General features: G+C 57.4%; 1 protein-coding gene across 5 annotated transcripts; it reads left to right on the top strand.

Annotated features, from left to right (window-relative positions):
* Positions 1-633: 633 nt before the first annotated feature.
* Positions 634-15,751, top strand: Abhd16a (abhydrolase domain containing 16A, phospholipase). 5 transcript variants are annotated; one of them, XM_060369038.1, is made up of 20 exons: positions 634-882; positions 1,790-1,846; positions 2,440-2,506; positions 2,937-3,023; positions 7,337-7,422; positions 9,105-9,178; positions 9,346-9,459; positions 11,694-11,808; positions 11,899-12,000; positions 13,201-13,264; positions 13,495-13,544; positions 13,715-13,838; positions 14,038-14,142; positions 14,320-14,383; positions 14,552-14,716; positions 14,802-14,864; positions 14,952-15,028; positions 15,116-15,214; positions 15,293-15,339; positions 15,446-15,751. In XM_060369038.1, the coding sequence occupies exons 1-20, from the start codon at positions 721-723 to the stop codon at positions 15,527-15,529; spliced, it is 1,806 nt and encodes a 601-aa protein (XP_060225021.1). In that variant the 5' UTR covers positions 634-720; the 3' UTR covers positions 15,530-15,751. The 5 variants fall into 5 exon arrangements, with proteins under 5 accessions (XP_060225021.1, XP_060225022.1, XP_060225023.1 ...); XM_060369039.1 differs by having other exon boundaries at positions 637-852; XM_060369040.1 differs by having other exon boundaries at positions 639-882; positions 14,660-14,716.
* Positions 15,752-16,251: the final 500 nt, after the last annotated feature.

Here is a 16,251-nt window from a genome sequence, read left to right as displayed (position 1 = left end):
CACGAAAAAAAAAAAAAAAAAAAAAAAAAAGAGAAACATCCTCTGCCAATGGCATACATCCAAACCCCTCAGACATGCAGGCTGTGTGCATATATGGAAACAAACACACAACTTAATTTTAAAAGTTGGGGAAAATTTTTTGTCTAGTGGTGACGCATGCCTTTAACCTTGCGCTTTGAGGCAGGGTTTCTCTTTATCCCTAACTGGCCTGGAACTCACTACATATGAACACCATGGTAGCTAGGAATTCAAGAGACCCAGCTGTCAACACACCCACCTGTCTCTAAAGGCGAGCGCCGCCACACCCGGCAGATGACGAGCCCAGGGCTTTCTCACCCAGCATCCTAACAGTAAGGGTTGGGGGGGAAAAGATTTAATCACACCGGGACTTTTATTTATTTATTTAATCACTTTACAGCCTGATTCCAGCCCCTCCCTCCTCCCAATCCCACCGGGAGCCTAACATAACTGCCTCAGCCGGGACTTTTTCCTTTTTTAAACTCTAGACTTTGAGAACGCCGCGCACTAATTCTTGACCTCCGCTGCTCCGTAGGTCCAACCACGCGGAACACTTCTCTCGGGGCGAGGAATGTCACACCGGACCCTGCCACGGAGCAGAGCCGGTACGTGCTGACGTCACGCACGCACGCGGCGCCTCGGAGGCCGAGGGCGGGGCCGCCGGGGACCTGAGGCCGAGGCACAGCGGCCCGAGCCGGGGCCATGGCGAAGCTGCTGAGCTGCGTCCTCGGTCCCCGGCTCTACAAGATCTACCGGGAGAGGGACACGGATCGGGCCGCGCCCGGCGTCCCGGAGACTCCCACTGCCGTCCCCGCCCCCGCCTCCAGCTCCTGGGTGAGTCGGCTCCCCCCGGCTGAGAGCATGGTACGGTCCACAGCGCGCTGGGCCTGCGCTCCCGGGCGCGCCCACTGTCGGGGACGGGGGAGGCCGCGTGTCAAGCGGCGGTCGCGCCGTCCGCCGTGGGCGCTTCCCGGCTCCCAGCCACGCCGGGCCGGCCGCCGCCTCCCCTGACGGCTTTGGAGGAATCGTCCTCTCGGCCCCTCCCCAGTGCTTGCTCTTCCCACCCCGCGGCCCCGGCCCTGCCCATCCAGGGTTCATGGCTGGTCCCAGTTGAGTCCGGAGTCCCCTGCACGCACCGACGGCTTTTGCCCACATACTCCCGATTTGTTTTTCCTCTCCCGGGCTCCGCTGGCTTTCTCTTTAACCTGACTTTTCAGTTTCAAAAAGACTTCTACCTGCCGTGTCCACTTACTGCCCCCTGCATCCCCCAAACCTAGCCTGCAGACCAGGATCATTGCATTCCGACACTGCAGGTGTGGTGGTCTGCTCCCTGAAGAGTCTCTCCCCTCCTACCGGCTGCAAACTGTGTTTGGGAGCCTTTCCAAAGGCCCACACCTAGCCACATTCTTCCCCAATCATCTTATTCAGATGCTATTTCTTCCCTCTTAGAATCGTCATGGAGTCTTTCATTTCCACTCTTTCCCTCTCCGCATATACACACAGTCATATTTATATACGGGTTTTTTTTGGGGAAAAAAAGAGCCAGTTTCCCCAGTGCTGCTTTTGCTTTTGCTTCCAAGGCCAGCACCCTCTGATTGTTTTCAGGTTCAGAGGTGAGGAATCGGGCACAGTGTCAGGTTAGGGAAGCAAAGTCAGTCGATGCCCAAGAAATGGCCAGAGATTAGAACCAGGTGGCACACATTAGGGCTTCAGGAAGGGAGGAAGGGCCTGTCGACTGGCAGGAGCCTTAACAGGCCATCTGTTTTGGCAGGATTCGTATTATCAGCCTCGTGCCCTGGAGAAGCATGCCGACAGCATCCTGGCGCTGGTAAGTCAGCTCCAGCATCCCTGATTCAGTAGCTCCTGTCAGAAGGCGGCACCCCAGAAGGTGGGGGTGCCCCGGGCTCTGTGCTGCAGACTTGCACGGAGCAGCAGCATCACCCCAGTGCGTATGGCGGGCATGGCCCCTTACGTACCATAAGCTCTTTCTGGAGTGCTTGGAGCCCGAGGATAATGGGTTTGCCCTGGGGACCATCTGCAGGTCTCAGTCCTGCGGTCCCCAGTGACCTGTCCTCCCTGGCAACTAACCTCTTTGGCTGCGGAGACAGCTGTTCTGCCTGGCAGAGTTCCTGTGGGGACGCTTTCATATCTCTTAGGGACAGAGCCTGGGACTCCTGAGCGGGGCCAACGGTGGCTAGACAGAGGTTGCTGTTTTCAGTGCGATAAAACTACACCCGCCTCCATTTTGCTTGGACACACTCCCTGGCAACAGATGGTTGTGTCCCTACTGTGTGCATGGTGTCACAAACAGAGCGGTTGCTTAGCGTGCTGGTGCCCGGGTTCTGCTCAGAGCCGGGGCCTGGGAAGGGCAAACAGCGTGTGCACAGGCGTACTGATGGCCGCTCTCTGTGTCTGCTGCAGGCTTCAGTCTTCTGGTCCATCTCTTACTACTCCTCTCCCTTCGCCTTCTTCTACTTGTACAGGAAAGGTCAGTGTGTTTCCGAAGGTGGTGGGGGACAAAGTGGGCAAGCCACTGGCAGGTGAATCCACTCCCCAGAGAGGAAGGGGGTCCCGTGAGGATGGTTTGACTCCCCTCTTCTACCAGAAGGCAAGGCAGGGGTTCTCAACCTTCCTGATGCTGCGGCCCTTTAACACAGTTCCTCGTGCTGTGGCGACCCCCAACCGTAAAATGATTTCCGTTGCTACTTCATAACTGTAATTTTGCTGTTAGAATGGTAACATGAATAATTTTGGAGATGGAGGTTTGCGGAAGGGTTAGTGCCACAGGTTGAGGACTACTGCTCTGAGAGAAGGGCCAGTCCAAGACAGGGGTGGGGTGGAGGCTGTGGGCACGCTGCGGAGAGTTGCCGAGAGGCGGTGCAGCGAGCGCCTCTCATGCTGCCGCTCTTCCCTCCCAGGTTACTTGAGTTTGTCCAAAGTGGTGCCGTTCTCTCACTATGCCGGGACGCTGCTGCTGCTCCTGGCAGGGGTGGCTTGCCTCCGAGGTAGGTGCCGGGCCTAGCTTGCAGCTGTGACTGCAGAAGTGAGAAGAGCTTCTGGCAGGCATAGCCTGGGACCGGGCCCTGTGGGGAACAACTAGGCGTGAGCTAGGGTGCGAGCCCTTCCTCAGGTGGCATACGTCATACGCGCACATGAACACAGCATATATGATCTAAGGTGTGAGCTCGCCTCAGGTGGCATACGTCATACATGCACAAAAACACAGCATATATGATCTAAGGTGTGAGCTCGCCTCAGGTGGCATACATCATACATGCACAAAAACGCCACCTCAGTAATTCTGGGCTGGAGCCAGCACCGGAGGCTGCGACTTGAATACGCATGAGCACATCATGACGCGTTGTCAGATCCCACTTGTAAGAGTTCACAAGAGACTGGGCATCCGTCCTGTAGTCCCAGGCCAGCCTGGGCTACACAGCCGGAGGAAGAGTGAGTCCCAGGCCAGCCTGGGCTACACAGTGGGACTCTAGCTCTGGCGTAAGTTTGTAAGTGAAGGTCGGAACAGTGCACATGAGTGTGTGTGTGTGTGAGTGTGAGTGTGAGTGAGAAGGCCCAGAAGACAGAAGGCTGAGGTTCTTGCAGAGGTTACCAGCTGTGGAGACCCGCTGGGAGGTGGCTCTGGTTTTGTTTGTTTGTTTACTTTGCATCTCAAGCACAGTTTTCCCTCCTACCCCTCTGCTCAGCCCCCGCCCCCACCCCATCCACTCTTCCCTTTCTCTTCTGGAAGGGGGAGGCCTCCACGGTGTCAACCCATCCTGCATATCAAGTTGCAGTAAGACTAGAAGCACTTTATTGAGGTTAGACAAGGCAGCCCAGGTAGGGGAAAGGATCCAAAGGCAGGCGACAGTCAGAGGAGCCCCTGCTCCTGCTGTTAGGAGTTCGCGTGAAGACCAAGCTGCACAACTGCTACACATGTGCAGAGGATGTCTGTCCGTCCCATGAATGCTCCCTGGTTGCCAGTTCAGTCTCTGTGAGCCCCCATGGACCCAGGCTAGTTGGTTCTGTAGGTTTCTTGTGGTGTCCTTGACCCCTCTGGCTCCTCCAATCCTTCCTCCCCCTCCTCCACAGGATTCCCCAAGCTCTGCCTGACGTGGCTTTCTGTAGCTGTTCTGCTCTGATGGCTGTTACGCCAGGCTCCCGTCTGTAAGTGCAGCAGACGATATATCACTAACAGTGCCAGGGGTGGGCTCCCTCTCATGGCAGCGCTCTCAGACTGGACCAGTCATTGGTTGCCTCTCCATCCGTTTCTGCTCCATCTTTACCCCTGCACATCTTGTAGGCAGGACAAATTGTGGGGCAGAGGTTTTGTGGCTGGGTTGGTGTTCCAGTCCTGCCACTGACAGTCTTGCCTGGTTCCTGGTTATGGCTGGTTCAGGCTTTATATTCCCTGTTGCTAGGATCATTAGGATCTTAGCTAGGGTCATCTGCGTAGATTCCTGGGAGTTTCCATTGCCGAGGTTTCTAGATCTTCCCAGACATGCCCCCGCCCCATCCAGTTGTCCCTCCCTCTGTCTTCCCTGACCTGATCCCTCCTGTTCCTGTCCCCACCCCCATCCAGTGCCCCCACCCACCCGCAATGTCTGTTCTGTTTCCCCTTCTCAATGAGTCACATGCTCTACCTTGGGCCTCCTTGGTACTTAGCTTCTTTGGGTTTATGGTTTGTAGTATGGTTCTCCTGTACTGTATGACCATGCATGTCTTTCCGGGTCTGGGCTGCCTCACTCAGGATGATCTTTTCTAGTTCCATCCATTTATCTGCAAATGTCATGATGTCCTTGTTTTAATAACTGAGTAGTATTCCATTGTGTAAATGTACTGCAGTTTCTTTATCCATTCTTAGCTTGAGGGACAGCTGGCGTTTTCCAGTTTCTGACTTTTGTAAATGAAGCTGCTGTGAACACAGCTGAGCAACTGTCCTTGTTTTGTGGTGGAGCATCTTTTGGGTAAATGCCCAGGGGTGGACAGCTGGGTCTTGAGGTAGAACTGGTCCCAGTTTCCTGAGAAACCGCCAATTTTTTTTAAAACTTACTGGATTTTTAAGTTCTTGCCTGTGTGTGTGTGTGTGTGTGTGCACTCACGCAGACTCGACGGGTCAGTTCCTTTTCTGGCCTGTAGGCTCTGGGGATTGATCTGTGGCTGTCAGGCTCGCCAGCAGCACCTCAGCAGCTGAGCCTTCTCGCTGGCCTCTTCTGTTCTTTTTTTGAGCCAGCTCAGACTTGATCCTTTTGCCTCTCCCTCTCAGGTGCAAGGATTGCGGGGGTGCCACCAGTGGTCTTCTTCTTCCTGGGATTCAGTTTCATGTGCATGTCTGTGGGGTCGTGAATGCCAGAAGAGGTCGCTAGATCCTCTGGAGCAGGAGCGGTCTGTCATGAGCCAGCTGATGTGGGTGCCGGGAACCGAACTCTGGGCTTTTGCAAGATGAGCAGCTGCTTTTAAGCACTGAGCCATCTCTTTAGCCCCATTGTTCTCTGGACCTGGGTGATAGTTACATGTTTACTTTACATTCAAAAGTCACTGATGTATATCTGTGTGTCTATGTAGGGGTGTGTGTGTGTGCGCGTGCGTGCATTGCAGGAGCCTGTCTGTAGGTGTGTGTGCGTGAGAGCAGGTGCCTGAAGGGCCAGAGGAGTCAGGTGTGCCTGGAGCTAGTGTTACAGGGGGTGTAAGCCAAATGGTCCTCTGGAAGAGCAGTATGTGCTCCTAACCACTGAGCCGTCTCTCTAGCTCCGTACTCCCCCCCCCCCGTTCCCCCGTTTTAAGATTTGTATATTCACTTTTTGTTAATGTGTGGGATGTGTGTGAATTTGCTTCTGTGTATCATGTGTGCAGAGTCTCTGTGAGGCCAGTGGATGTCACGGAGCAAGGAAGTGGAGTTACAGGCATTTGTCCGTCACCTGACGTGGGTGCTCGGAACTGAACCTGTGTCCTCTGGAGGAGAAGCTAGTACTGTACCCCTGAGCCATGGCCGCCTCCTCCTCGTATCTCTGACTGGCTAGCCCAGGGTGACTGGGGTCACACCCTGCTGCACTTACATTCTGGCGTGAGCAACCTCAGTGCTCCCGGCCGCTCTCAGCTAGCTTCCTCCTCTCGAGCTTGTGCTGGTGCTGTGGTGTGCCAGTTTGTGTTGATGCTGTGGAGTGCCAGTTTGCTTCCAGAGGAGGACTTACGCCTCTGACCTCTGCTGGCTCGTAGTCTTTCCCCAGCCCCACCCGCAGTGCTAACGTCAGGGCCAGGAGCTGGCTCTTACTTCCTGCCTGTCCCCGTGGATAGGATGGTCCCTGGCACGAAGCACCTGCCGGGTCAGGGAGGGGGAATTTGGAGCTCCAGCCTCCTCCCGGAGTGTGGGTTGGGGGGAGGAGAGGTGTCAGTGTGGATGCCAGGGTCAGTGGACAGGCGGAGGGGTGATGGTGGGGAAATAGTTGTGGGCAAAGCCGTGGCACAGGGGCTTAGCACCATGCAGAAAAGAAGCTTGGGGATGGCTGAGGAGGAAGGAAGGAAGCCACTGTCAGCAGGGGAGCAGCAAGGTTGCAGGACTGCCAAAACAGGGGAAGATATACACCCTGCTAATTTACAGAGGAAACAGCCCGGCCCCACGCTCTGGAGGCCGAAGCAGGAGAATTGCTGACCACGCCACCCTCGCTCCTCCCAGTCCCACCCCATTCCGGCCTGAATTTGAATTGCAGGCCAGCGTGGGCACAGGCTCAACACTTGTTCAGAAAGGAAACAAGATAAACTGAGGAGGTGCAGATGTGTGCTGGTGCGTGGACTCTCAGGACCGAGAGGCTAAAGCAGGTGGATCTCTCAGGCCAGACTATGATGTAATGAGTTCCAGGCCAGCTGGGGTGACATAGGGAGACTGTCTCGGAAAACAAGCGCAACCAAGCAAGCGAAGAACCAGAGGGCTGATGAAGTGGCTTAGCAGTAAAAGTGCTGTTGCTCAGTCCTGGCACCTTGAACCCGTCCCCAGATCCTCCAGTGGAAATAGAGAACTGACGGCTGAGTGTGGTCCTCTGCTCTCCACATTCCTGCCGTGGCATTTGTACGCACACTCAGGCACACACATACAAACACCATAGTTGCTATTATTAATATAATAACACAAAACTGAAGACTCAGGACATGAATTGTGCAGCCAGTTGCTGTGTGGAGGACAGAGGAAGTTGTGTTTCTCACAGAAGAGGCCCTGATTCCTCCTCTGTTCTCCTTCCCGGGCCTGCTTGCCCATTTCCAGTCTTCCCGTAATTCCGAGGCCTCTGGCGTCCCAGCTTCCCCAATGCCTTTCCGGTCCTCTCTGCAGGCCTCGGCCGCTGGACCAACCCCCAGTACCGTCAGTTCATCACCGTCCTGGAAGCCGCACACCGGAACCAGTCTGCAGAAAACAAGGTGAGGAGGGCAGGAAGGGCAGTGTGTGCCCTGCTGCCCTGAACCCAGGCCATGGCAAACTGCCGTCCCTACTTCTAGTGGACCTTCTGCTCGAACATTCCTCCCCTCTCCACTCCCATGCTCGAGAATTAGACAAACGCAGAAGCAGCCCCCGCGGTGCCGTCTGTACTTTGTGCTAGCTCTGGGGGTGGAGCAGAATGGGCAGGTGCGTCCAGTCCTGTGCCCAGCAGGGTGGAGCCAGCAGGGCTCCAAGCCCCGAGCTGTGCCAGGCTGCTGTCCGTGCAGGGTGGTGCTTTATGAGGGGAGGCTGGGGGGCCTCAGAAAGCCCTTCCTCTGAAGGGATCAAACAGCCCTGGCCACCATCGCCACACCAGTGCTTGGGGCTGTGCCATCTCGCTCTGCGGCCAGCTGTGAGGCATTGTGCACTCTGCTCACGCCCTTTCCATCCCTCTTGGCACCACAGGAGGCGGGACAATGACCCTCAGTTTTAGTCTGTGGAAAGTGACCTTTCTCAGAGTGAGGAAGTGGCTGCACCCAGATCTGGGCATAGTTCAGAGCCGAGCTTGGCTGAAGTGTGCCTTTTCACTTTATTTTGTTTTGTCATTTACATTTTTGTGCAGCTTCTTTTTGGTTGTTCTTTCTTAGTCAAGTTATTTTTGAAAATGTCAAAAACATTTCTGTGGGGAAAAATTAAAAATAATTCTCAAAATAGAGACCTTGATGCTGTGGGTGTGGGGAGGACAGTGGATTACGAGGGTGCACTGGACCGCCCACCGAGTGTGTGGAGACGCGTGGCTCACGGGGTGGCCATCCCGAGGAGAGGGCAGGGAGGAAAAGGCCTGTGCGCCCAGAGCCAGCGTGGGCTGGGCCGCCTCCGCTCAGCCTCATCCATCAGTTAGGTCTGCTGGAGGATTCCTTTAGTTCTTCTTTTTCCTGTGTGTAGCCTTATCTGTCCTGGAACTTGCTCCAGGTGGGGAGGGTAGTGGAAGCAGCCAGTACCTTCCCCCTCCCCCCAGGCTTTGACTGCACTTGGTGTCAATCAGCCCTAGATGTTTCTGTGTTTGGGAGATTTTTTGTTTGTTTATTTTTGTTTTTGTCTTGGTTTTTCAAGACAAGGTTTCTCTTTGTAGTGTTGTGACCAGGCTGGCCTCAAACTCACAGAGGTCCACCTGCCTCCCTGACTGCAGGGAAATTTTTGTTTTGTTTTGTTTATTTAAACAGGCTCATGCTGTGTAGCCCAGGCTAACCTGGTATTTCTGCTGATCCTTTTGCCTCCTGGGTAGTCACAGTATGTGCTACCATGATCTGACCTTGAAATCGGATCTCATTCCACATCCGAGGCTAGCCTTAAATTCACTCTGTATCCCAGGCTAGCCCCAACTTGTACCCCTGCCTCTGCTTCTGAATGCTGGGATTATAGGCACATGCTACCATGCCTGGCTTTTTAACAGTTGTTTGGCGGCATCGGGACTTGAACTCAGGGTATCTTGCATGCTAAGCAAGCACCCTACCACAGCTTTAGATCTTCAGGAAGGCAGGGTTAAAAATTCTGGAGCTGGGCAGGTGAGTGGGGCCAGCTGCCTTGTCCCGATATTGTGGTCACAGTAGATCTTCCTTTGTGGACGTGACAGGGCGCTGGCCTCCCCATAGTTCTCAGTCCTCCGTCCTTCCTCTGTCCACAGAGGCAGCTGGCCAACTATAACTTCGACTTCAGGAGCTGGCCCGTCGACTTCCACTGGGAAGAGCCCAGCAGCCGGTGAGACAGCAGCTACTTGGCTCTTGCCCTTCCTTGGCATGGTCTCACCCCTCCACCCTCACCCCTCTGAGGGCCTCTGCCTTCCACTGCTGCTTCCGCATCCTCCAGACAACTTGGGGCTAGCCTGCTGCTCCTGGCTCTGAACGCTACCTTTTTCTCTTCCTCAGGAAGGGGTCCCGTGGTGGCCGGGGTGTGGCCCTGCTTCGACCAGAGCCTTTGCACCGGGGCACAGCAGACACGTTTCTCAACAGGGTCAAGAAGCTGCCTTGTCAGATCACCAGGTGGGAGACCGGGCTGGGTGGAGGCGGGGGCGCAGGCCAAGGCCACGGGCCTGTGAACTTTGTGTGGAGTGGCTGTCGTCCGGGGGCCTAGGGCTGTGCGGTCTCCGTGTCTCCTGTGGGGAAAGGCTCTGTGGGGCTCAGGCCTCATGGGGCCATGTGGAGGCCCCGAATGGCAATGGGTCTGCTGGTGCAAAGCTCTTAGCAGCTGAAGGGGGCAGCAGGCACTGCGTGAAGAGAAAGCCCCTCGCCATTACGGCCACAGGTTCTCCTGTGCTGCTGTGTGATTGTCCTGGGCCCTCTGCTCCTTGATTTCCCACGGTGCCTCAGTTTCTCCATCTCAATAGCCTGCCTCACTGGGATTGTTGAGAGAACCAGCAACACCGGGAATGGCTGTGTCTTAGCTAGGGTTCCACTGCTGTGAGGAGACACCATGACCACGGCAGCTCTCATAAAGGAGAACATTTAACTGGGGCTGCCTCACCGTTTCAGAGGTTTAGTCTGTTATGATCATGGCGGGAAGCATGGCGGCGGGAAGCATGGCGGCGTGCAGGCAGACTTGGCGCTGGAGAAGAAGCTGAGAGTTCCACAGGCAGCAGCAGGAGACTGTGCCACACTGGGCCCAGCTTGAGCATATCAGACCTCAAAGCCTTCCCCCACAGTGACACGTGTCATTCCCACGGGCCAAACATTCACACACGAGTCTGTGGGGCTGGGGCATACCTGTTCAACCACAGGCTGCCGTTCTAGCTGCTGCCAGAGAACTCAGTCATGGGTACTGATGGCGCTAGACCAGCCTTAGGCTCACACACGCCTCCTGGCCTTGCTGAATACTCATCCGTACAGATATAGGGAGTGAGCACCAAGGAAGGGATGGACTTGGCTCTGGCTGTTGACATCCCGGATTGGTCCAAAGGGAAACCAGACTCGAGGCCTCTGAGGGTGCTAGCAGGGTGATGCAGGCCGATGCTCGGGGCGTGAAGTGGCTGAGCTCCTTGGGCAGCTGTGGCAGTATTGTCACTGTGAGCATGGCAGTCACATCTCTGCCCTGAGTGAGATCCAGGTCAGTGTCTTCCAGGCTACAGAGCTTGACCTGTTGCTGAGTCTTATTTTCATTTTTTGAGACATGTCCTCATGCAGCCCAGCCTGGTCTTAAACCTGTGGTATAGCTGAGGCTGCCCCGAGTTCCTGCTCCTCCCATGCGCCAGGAGTCAGGTACCTGGCTCTGTTAGTCAGTCTGCAGTCACGTTAGCCATTCACGAACCGTAAGTGTTTTGTTTTCAGTGGTGCTGGGGACAGGACAGGTTCTGTGCATAGCGGCAAGCGGTGCACCGCTGAGCAGCTGTCACCTGTGTGCGGCCGAGACGTGGCCCATGTGTGCCTGTGTGGGGCGCTCAGATGCCAGGGCTCACTTGGTAGTTGCCTCCTTCCGCCACGTGAATGAGCTCAGGTTGTCAGGCCTGGCGGCAGACACCTCACCCCACTGAGCCACCTTGCTGGCCCTTGACAACTTTTAGTAAGTTGTATTTTTATGCACTAACAAAATATTTGATAACTGCATTTACTTTTTTTTTGAGACAGGGTTTTTTTTTTTGTGTGTGTGTGTGTGTGTGTGTGTGTGTGTAGAGCTGGCTGCCCTTGAACTCACAGAGATCTGCCTGCCTCTGCCTCCCTAGTGCTGGGGTTGCAGGCGTGCACCACCGTGCCTAGCTGAAAACTACATTTATTTACTGTAGCCAGTAAATAAAACTCTCAGAATTGCCCCCACGCAGTCATTGGCATAGTAGAGTTTGGGTCTGGGATTCTTTGTCTGACCCTGCGATGGGCAGCATGTTGTGTGAGCCACAGTCCGTGAGGAGGGTCGGCTCCCCTGCTGCGGGGTCAAACGCATTTGCAGCCTCTTGTTTCCAACTTACGGTTTGTTTTTTTTTTTTCAGGAGACAAGCCTTTGTGTGCCTAGGGACATCTGTGTAACTGTCTTGTCCTGGGCCACAATACAAAATGCTGTTGGGTTGTTTTCATAATGTTGGGGCTCAAACGGGGGGGGGGGGGCTCACACATGCTGGGCAAGCACCGTGCCACTGAGCTGTGCCCGTTCCTAAAGTCCTCGAGTGGACGCCTCACAGTAACAGCAGAGCTGGGAAATGCCGGCTCCCGTGTGTTGAGGGGAAATGTCGGCCCTTGCGCGCAGACCCTGGGCCATGCTGGGTTGGGCTCACTAACCTGTCTCCCCGCAGCTATCTGGTGGCACACACCCTGGGGCGCCGGATGCTGTACCCAGGCTCTGTGTACCTGCTCCAGAAGGCCCTCATGCCTGTGCTGCTGCAGGGCCAGGCCCGACTGGTGGAGGAGGTGAGGCCCCTGCCTGCGGCTGGCCCTGCCCTCGGACGGGAGGTGGCCTCCTGCCCCTCATGACCAGGTCTTTGCGTCTCCCCTGCTCAGTGTAACGGGCGTCGGGCGAAACTGCTGGCCTGTGATGGTAACGAGATTGACACCATGTTTGTGGACCGGCGGGGGACAGCTGAGCCCCAAGGGCAGAAGCTGGTGAGAAGGGACAGGGAGCCAAAGGGGATTGGAGAGGACAGCAGAGACTCTGGGGCCAGTGCTCTAGAACCTCCCTGGGGAACCTCATTAAAGCTAATTCCACCTTGCGGCTGCCCCCAGGACCTCTGCACGGGGGAGGGGAGAAGGCAGAGGGGGTGCTGGGGCCGGGCTTGCTGGGTGGATACACACGCAGCATGCCGGGAGCTTTCCTCCCCAGCCCCCCACCCCCCACACACACACACATAGGAGAACTGCACGCCTGTAATCCCAGGAGTGAGAGCGAGAGGATCAGCAGGTCAAAGCCAGGCCTAGGTCGATGGGTCAGTGGGTGAAGAGGTCGCCATGGAAGTGCCTGAAGCCTGGCGTGGTGGACGCTGTAATCGCAGCGCCCCCGTGGGGTGGGAGGCAGGAGCATCCTTGGAAGCTCTCTGCCAGCCCGGCACATGCAGCACAGTATCAAGAAGACGCTCCCTCGCAGTCAAAGGCCAGGAGGGACAGTGGAGGTTTTCTGACCTCCACACGCATGTTGTAGTGCGTGCGTGCTCACACACACAGTGAGGTCTCCTTGGCTACAGTGAGTCTGCAGCCAGCCCGTGTCTGGAAAAAGGAGTAAAGGTTGAGAGATCAGAACGTCATAGGAGGAAGGGGAGACAGAAAGGGATTGGTGACTTGAGCATGGGCAGCAGAGAGCCTGCCTGGTGTGCACACAAGGCCAGGCGTGGTGCACACTCGTCCCAGCCCTGAGAGCAGAGGACCTGAAGTCTAGGGCGATTGCCACAGAGTTCAGGACCTAACAAGGATGCAGGAGGCCTGTCCCACAGCAACGGACGGCAGCGGGTGCTGCTGCAGGCCCAGGCCCCAGCACTCTATCCTACGGCGGCCCTGGCTCAGAGGGCCGGGTTCTGGAGCTGGCACTGCCCCTGCCGCCATCTCTGAGCTTCAGCTTGGCAGTGCACTGGGAGGGGAAAATGTTGCACACTGGAGAATCACGGGTGCTGGAGCCTGCGCTCTGGGACACACACACACAGCTGTCCCCAAACCCCCACATCCCACCCTCTCAGAGGTCTCCCTGGTGACATCCCAGGGGCTGTGGTCACTGCTTCGTGGCTTGAGGTTGGCCTCGGTGGTCCCCCCCCCCAGGGCCCTGTTGCACAAACCGCCCCAACCAGCGCCTTCCCAGCCCTCCCGTTCCCTCCCCAGGTGATCTGCTGTGAGGGGAATGCAGGATTCTATGAGGTGGGCTGTGTCTCCACGCCCCTGGAAGGTAGGCATGGTTCACTCCCTCTCTCTGTCCTTTGGACGGATGTGCCCCCTCCCACGCGACCGTGGCCTCCGTTCACCCGGGTGTGGGCCACGCCTCTCACTTCTGAGGAAAAGTCCACTCCCGCTCGGCTCACCCTGGGCTGCCCGTGGCTTTACTGTCCTTGTCCTGCTGTCCCGCCCACCCCCGGCCCCACCGCGTGCAGTCATAGCTCTCTACCGTCTGTGTTACAGCTGGATACTCCGTCCTGGGCTGGAATCATCCTGGCTTTGCAGGAAGCACGGTGAGACCCTCTCTGGAGACCTGTCCTGTCCCCGTGTCTTCCTCTGGCCGCCATGCTGCCTGTTTGTGCATGGCCTCCCTGTGCCGGGGGGCTGAGTGCCGGGCTCAGGAGCCCGGCTGCACGGCGAGCCATCTTCCACTGACCATCCTGCTCTGCCCGTCTTCCCGCAGGGGGTGCCATTCCCGCAGAATGAGGCCAACGCCATGGATGTGGTGGTTCAGTTTGCCATCCACCGCCTGGGCTTCCAGCCCCAGGACATTGCCATCTACGCCTGGTCCATTGGAGGCTTCACGGGTACCTGCCACCCCTGCTGGCCCCCGACGGCCCCCGACAGATTCCTGTCCCCGCCCAGGAGTTGTGCCACAGGCACTCGCTGGTGGCTCCCAAGGGTGGAGGCTTTACGGAGAGAGGTTGGATGTGGAGAAGTTGGACCCGCGTGAAAGTGCCCATCTGTTCTTCTGACCCCCCCATCCCCTTCCCTTCCCTGCTGCAGCCACGTGGGCAGCCATGTCCTACCCAGACATCAGTGCCGTTATCCTGGATGCCTCCTTCGATGACTTGGTGCCCTTGGCCTTGAAGGTCATGCCGGACAGCTGGCGTGAGTGCAGCTCCCATGCCTGTCCTTCCAGGGGAGGAGTGGCCAGATCAGGGGACTCTCCTGAGGGGACCCCAGATGGTCACCCCATTGCTGAGAAGCAGGGCCTCCCCTGTCCAGTGGGGACCTTTATGCTAGGCAAGGTCTTCAAATCGGCTGTTCTCCATGGTCCCACTCTAGGAGCCCTGGTGACCAGGACTGTGAGGCAGCATCTCAACCTCAACAACTCAGAGCAGCTGTGCAGGTGAGGGCAGCTAGGCCCCCTGGGGTGCCCAGGTGTGTGTGCAGGTGAGGGCAGCCACTGGTCCTTTGGAGGCCCATGGCCCGAGGTACCCTGCCAATACCTCAGCTGGCTCAGTCCTCCCCAGGTCTATGGGACCCTGAGTCTGCTCACTCATGACCTTCAATGAAGGGGTAAGCCTGGCTCAGAAGGGGCTGCCCCAGGGCCACACCGGGTCACTCGGGCCTCAGCTGTGGCCTGGCTGTCTGAGCTCTGCGTCCCTGCCGCTCTGTTCCGAAGGTTCCAGGGCCCCGTGCTGCTGATCCGGAGAACCAAGGACGAGATCATCACCACCACGTGAGTGCCTGGGCTCTGCCGTCCCCTCCCCCTGTGCCCACCACGGGCCCAGCTTCCAAACCAGGGTAACTCTTTCTGCCCGCAGGGTTCCTGAGGACATCATGTCCAACCGAGGCAATGACCTCCTGCTCAAGCTGCTGCAGTTCCGGTGAGAGCTGGGGAGCACGTGCCTCGGTGCTCCCTGGGAGGAGTGAGGTGGGGCTGGGGAGTGACGTGGACCTTCTGTCTGCCCAAGGTATCCCCGAGTGATGGTGGACGAGGGGCTCAGAGCGGTGAGGCAGTGGCTGGAGGCCTCCTCCCAGCTGGAGGAAGGTGAGCAGCGGGGGGGGGGGGGGGGGGGGGCTGGTGGGCAGGGCCTGGCACAGACAGACGGCCTGCTGATGGCCGCCCTTCCCCCAGCCTCCATTTACAGTCGCTACGAGGTGGAAGAGGACTGGTGCGTGTCTGTGCTGCGCTCCTACCAGGCAGAGCACGGGCCTGGCTTCCCCTGGAGTGTGGGTAAGGAGGCTGGGCGTGGGGGGGCTGGGGGGCCGGGAAGGGGCGCCCCGCCCGGCTCTGAGGGCCCCTTCTCTGCAGGGGAGGACATGAGTGCGGAAGGACGGCGGCAGCTGGCGCTGTTTCTGGTGAGCTCCGGGCGGGTGAGGGGAGGCCCGAAGGAGGAGCGTGGATCCCAGAGTCACGGGGTTCCGGGGGAAGGCGCCCTGCACCTACCTGCCCCTTCCTCCGCAGGCCCGGAAGCACCTGCTCAACTTTGAAGCCACACACTGCACCCCCCTCCCGGCCCAGCACTTCCAGATGCCCTGGCACCTCTAGGGGCCACAGTCGGCTGCCGGGAGGGCAGGATGGAGGGCGTGAGGGACACTCCCGTGGCGCTCTCTCCGCGTTGCTGATGCTGGTGCGGACAGTGGGGCGCTCTGGCCGCCGTCCTCCTGCACGTTCCCTCTTCCACAGGAAGCACTTAGCTCTCCCCAGCACACGCCCTGCATTAAATGAACGATCTATTCCTAATAATTAATAAAAACGTATTTTTTCTACTGTCTGGCTGATTGTGTGATTTTCCAGATGTCTGGCTGGCTTGTGTGGCCTCCGACCCCAGTGCAGGGCCCTCTGACCATGGGGCAGAGGCTCAGTGACGGCATGCTGAATCTTCCCAGAGAGGAGGGCTGCCCTGGAGAGGTGGCTCAGTGGTTAAAAGCACTGGCTACTCCTCCCAAGGACCCAAGTTCAAAGCCCCAGCACCCAACTCACAACTATCTCTAACTCCAATTCCAGAGGGTTCACCACTCTCCCACAGACATGCAGGCACAACACCAATGCCCATCATGATGATGATGATGATGAAGATGATGATGAAGATGATGATGATGCCGAGACTGACGGTGATGTGGCGAAGGTTTGGGGTTGGAAGGGGAGGCAGCCATAGTCTCTGAAAGCTCTGCCTTTGGCAGACAGTAGGTGGAGAGCTGGCACTGGTGCCCTTGCTGCCCTGCCCAGGAGGCAGATGGTGGAAAGTGAGCAGCAAGAAGCCGCCCTGA

The sequence above is a fragment of the Meriones unguiculatus genome, chromosome 16 (genome assembly GCF_030254825.1).
Source record: "Meriones unguiculatus strain TT.TT164.6M chromosome 16, Bangor_MerUng_6.1, whole genome shotgun sequence".
Lineage (NCBI taxonomy): Eukaryota > Metazoa > Chordata > Mammalia > Rodentia > Muridae > Meriones > Meriones unguiculatus.
Note: the sequence above shows the minus strand (reverse complement) of the source record. Positions and strands in the feature narration are given on the sequence as shown.